General features: G+C 41.1%; 1 protein-coding gene across 2 annotated transcripts in view; it reads left to right on the top strand.

Annotated features, from left to right (window-relative positions):
* LOC102296260 (calpain-1 catalytic subunit) overlaps window positions 1–1,678 on the top strand; it is a 21,857-nt gene extending 20,179 nt beyond the window's left edge. For both annotated transcript variants that reach the window (XM_042220783.1, XM_042220782.1), the window contains exons 20-22: window positions 70–186; window positions 364–416; window positions 983–1,678. In XM_042220783.1, coding sequence (XP_042076717.1) covers window positions 70–186; window positions 364–416; window positions 983–1,009 — 197 coding nt within the window. In that variant the 3' untranslated portion in view covers window positions 1,010–1,678. The remainder of the gene's footprint in view (window positions 1–69; window positions 187–363; window positions 417–982) is intronic.
* Window positions 1,679–3,898: the final 2,220 nt, after the last annotated feature.

The raw sequence follows: 3,898 nt of genomic DNA, 5'->3' as shown, positions 1-3,898 counted from the left end.
TAAGAGTTTCTGACCGAAGTCTCAATGTAAGTCATTAATGTGAATTTGTGTGTTTAATGTGCTTGTCAGGAATAAGGGTGAGTGACGACATGCTGAATCTGACTGCTCTGCGCTACGGCGCCTCCTCTGGACACATGACGCTGGAGAGCTTCATCAGTCTCATCCTTCGCTTTGACTGCATGAACAGTAAGTGAAGACAAGTGGTACAAGCTATGATCTGTTTATTTCTGTTTGCGATTTATCTGAAGTAAGTCAATCAAAAAATACAACCTCACAATGGAAAACTTTAACCTTTTTGTTGTGGAAGACATTAATTTTATACGTATCTTTTAAGAGATTCAATAAATTTTTGCTCATCAACAGAAATCTTCAGACAGTTATCTGATGGAAAAGCCATGACTCTTCAAGAGTCTGAGGTAATAAAGCCAGCTTGTTCTCATTAGTACATTTTATAACACATGTTGATTCATTTTGAAGTTCAGAGAAAAGAAAAATACATTATTTTTAAAACTGAAAATAAATTTATATACTATTCATAAATTATTTTACACGAAAGGAAACAGTTGCATACTCCTTGTGCATACCTTGAGCTACTTTGTGACCAAGTAGGGCATGTCCGGGATTTTAAAACACGTTGGTAAGGTTAGACAGTTAGCAACTGTTAATGTGTTAAGGGCAAACTTAGATTGGCATTTGCTAAAAGTTCAACTGATTTCACTTATATCCCTCAAGTACAGCTTTTTTGAATGTTGTTATGATTAAAGTTTTTGAGAGTTACAAATATAGCCATCAAAGAGGGATGAAAGATACTGAGCCTTTTATCTTGGCCAGCTTTTATAGTTCAGCAGTCCGAGGAGAGCTATGTCAGTTGAAGACTCTCCCATGTCAGCCAGTGATCAAGAAGAGTAGGCCAGGATGTCCTTGGAGATAGGTGGAGGGGCTGCACATACTGCACTAACAACCTGTCTCTCTTTATTTCCAGTGGATGTACATTTCGATGTACACTTAACGCAAAGGAATGGACGTTTGATGCACAGTTCATCTGCACGCACTGAAGAAGAGATCCATGTATATTTTTCCTGCTAAGTTCTAAGTTGTCGTTTAGATAATTGCCAAAATGCAAAATGCTTTCAAGATAACTTTTCTCAAAAAGTAGACATTTCTATTTTTAATTGTCATTTACTTGGCAATTTGTTTTTTACTGAGACAGACAGAGAAGACAGAAACTTATTGTAGAGGGAACAATCTGAGATATATAACGTGAATATAAATAATCAATGAAAATTAAATACTACAAGAATGTGCTTGCATGTAAAAGGCGGCTCTGAATTAGTAACTGTTCTAACAGAGAAACAGGGAAAAGGCTATAAAGGATGTTTTTTCCTTGTGCACTTTGAGCTCATTAAACACACATAGATTACTGTATGTGAGGGTGCAATGTTTGGCCATGATGCTTTATTGATTAATTCATCACTCATTATTGACACAACAGTGCAAGAAAGCACCAGTGTGGTTGGAATCAATATACTGTTGAAATGATTTTATATTGTTATTCAAATGCAGCTCTTTTTGATAAATGCATTATGCACATATGTATCTGGCTTTTTCTTATTTTCCCACTGTCAACTCCTCATTTCAGGTTCAGGTTACTTTTTACATATAAGGCTCAATCATTTGGAAAGCATTCAGGGCCATTATCAAAAACACTCAAAATCACTGGAAAATTTTCATGTAAATACATTTAAATAAAGAAAAAAGAAGAAGAAGAAGAAGAAGAAGAAGAAGAAGAAGAAGAAGAAGAAGAAGAAGTTTAGCAAATGAACCATGAATTCAAATTCTGGCACCAGAATCTGGAAGGTATTCATTGATTCAGCTTCAGCTCAGTGTTTGTAAACTGTAAGGGTATGTAGTAGAGGAAAAGCACCTAGGTATAGAGGCTAGCTCATCAAGCATCATGGGAAGTGGCACACTTCAACTCTTGATCGTGGCTCAAGAGTTGGGAGTTCGCCTTGTAATCGGAAGGTTGCCGGTTCGAGCCCCGGCTTGGACAGTCTCGGTCGTTGTGTGCTTTGGCAAGACACTTCACCCGTTGCCTACTGGTGATGGTCAGAGGGCCCGGTGGCGCCAGTGTCCGGCAGCCTCGCCTCTGTCAGTGCGCCCCAGTGTGGCTGTGGCTGCAATGTACAGTGGGGCAAAAAAGTATTTAGTCAGCCACCGATTGTGCAAGTTCCCCCACTTAAAATGATTACAGAGGTCAGTAATTTGCACCAGAGGTACACTTCAACTGTGAGAGACAGAATGTGAAAAAAAAATCCATGAATTCACATGGTAGGATTTGTAAAGAATTTATTCGTAAATCAGGGTGGAAAATAAGTATTTGGTCACCTCAAACAAGGAAAATCTCTGGCTCTCACAGACCTGTAACGTCTTCTGTAAGAAGCTTTTCTGTCCCCCACTCGTTACCTGTATGAATGGCACCTGTTTGAACTCATCATCTGTATAAAAGACACCTGTCCACAGCCTCAAACAGTCAGACTCCAAACTCCGCCATGGCCAAGACCAAAGAGCTTTCGAAGGACACCAGGAAAAGTATTGTAGACCTGCACCAGACTGGGAAGAGTGAATCTACAATAGGCAAGCAGCTTGGTGTGAAAAAATCAACTGTGGGAGCAATCATCAGAAAATGGAAGACATACAAGACCACTGATAATCTCCCTCGATCTGGGGCTCCACGCAAGATCTCATCCCGTGGGGTCAAAATGATCATGAGAATGGTGAGCAAAGATCCCAGAACCACACGGGGGGACCTGGTGAATGACCTGCAGAGAGCTGGGACCAAAGTAACAAAGGTCACCATCAGTAACACACTACAACGGCAGGGAATCAAATCCCGCAGTGCCAGACGTGTTCCGCTGCTGAAGCCAGTGCATGTCCAGGCCCGTCTGAAGTTTGCCAGAGAGCACATGGATGATACAGCAGAGGATTGGGAGAATGTCATGTGGTCAGATGAAACCAAAGTAGAACTTTTTGGTATAAACTCAACTCGTCGTGTTTGGAGGAAGAAGAATACTGAGTTGCATCCCAAGAACACCATACCTACTGTGAAGCATGGGGGTGGAAACATCATGCTATGGGGCTGTTTTTCTGCCAAGGGGACAGGACGACTGATCCGTGTTAAGGACAGAATGAATGGGGCCATGTATCGTGAGATTTTGAGCCAAAACCTCCTTCCATCAGTGAGAACTTTGAAGATGAAACGAGGCTGGGTCTTCCAACATGACAATGATCCAAAACACACCGCCCGGGCAACAAAGGAGTGGCTCCGTAAGAAGCATTTGAAAGTCCTGGAGTGGCCTAGCCAGTCTCCAGACCTCAACCCCATAGAAAATCTGTGGCGGGAGTTGAAAGTCCGTGTTGCTCGGCGACAGCCCCAAAACATCACTGCTCTCGAGAAGATCTGCATGGAGGAATGGGCCAAAATACCAGCTACTGTGTGTGCAAACCTGGTAAAGACCTATAGTAAACGTTTGACCTCTGTTATTGCCAACAAAGGTTATGTTACAAAGTATTGAGTTGTATTTTTGTTATTGACCAAATACTTATTTTCCACCCTGATTTACGAATAAATTCTTTACAAATCCTACCATGTGGATTCATGGATTTTTTTTTCACATTCTGTCTCTCACAGTTGAAGTGTACCTCTGGTGCAAATTACTGACCTCTGTCATCATTTTAGGTGGGGGAACTTGCACAATCGGTGGCTGACTAAATACTTTTTTGCCCCACTGTATTCATACTGTTGCATTCGTAGAACTGCTTGGTAGCGATCCTGTTGTGATTTATTACTACGGTATTACTGAAGGTCACTCTCCACACCAACAAATACAGATTTACCATA

This window comes from Haplochromis burtoni, unplaced genomic scaffold (assembly GCF_018398535.1).
Source record: "Haplochromis burtoni strain Fernald_Lab_line unplaced genomic scaffold, NCSU_Asbu1 Contig_55, whole genome shotgun sequence".
Classification (NCBI taxonomy): Eukaryota; Metazoa; Chordata; class Actinopteri; order Cichliformes; family Cichlidae; genus Haplochromis; species Haplochromis burtoni.
Note: the sequence above shows the minus strand (reverse complement) of the source record. Positions and strands in the feature narration are given on the sequence as shown.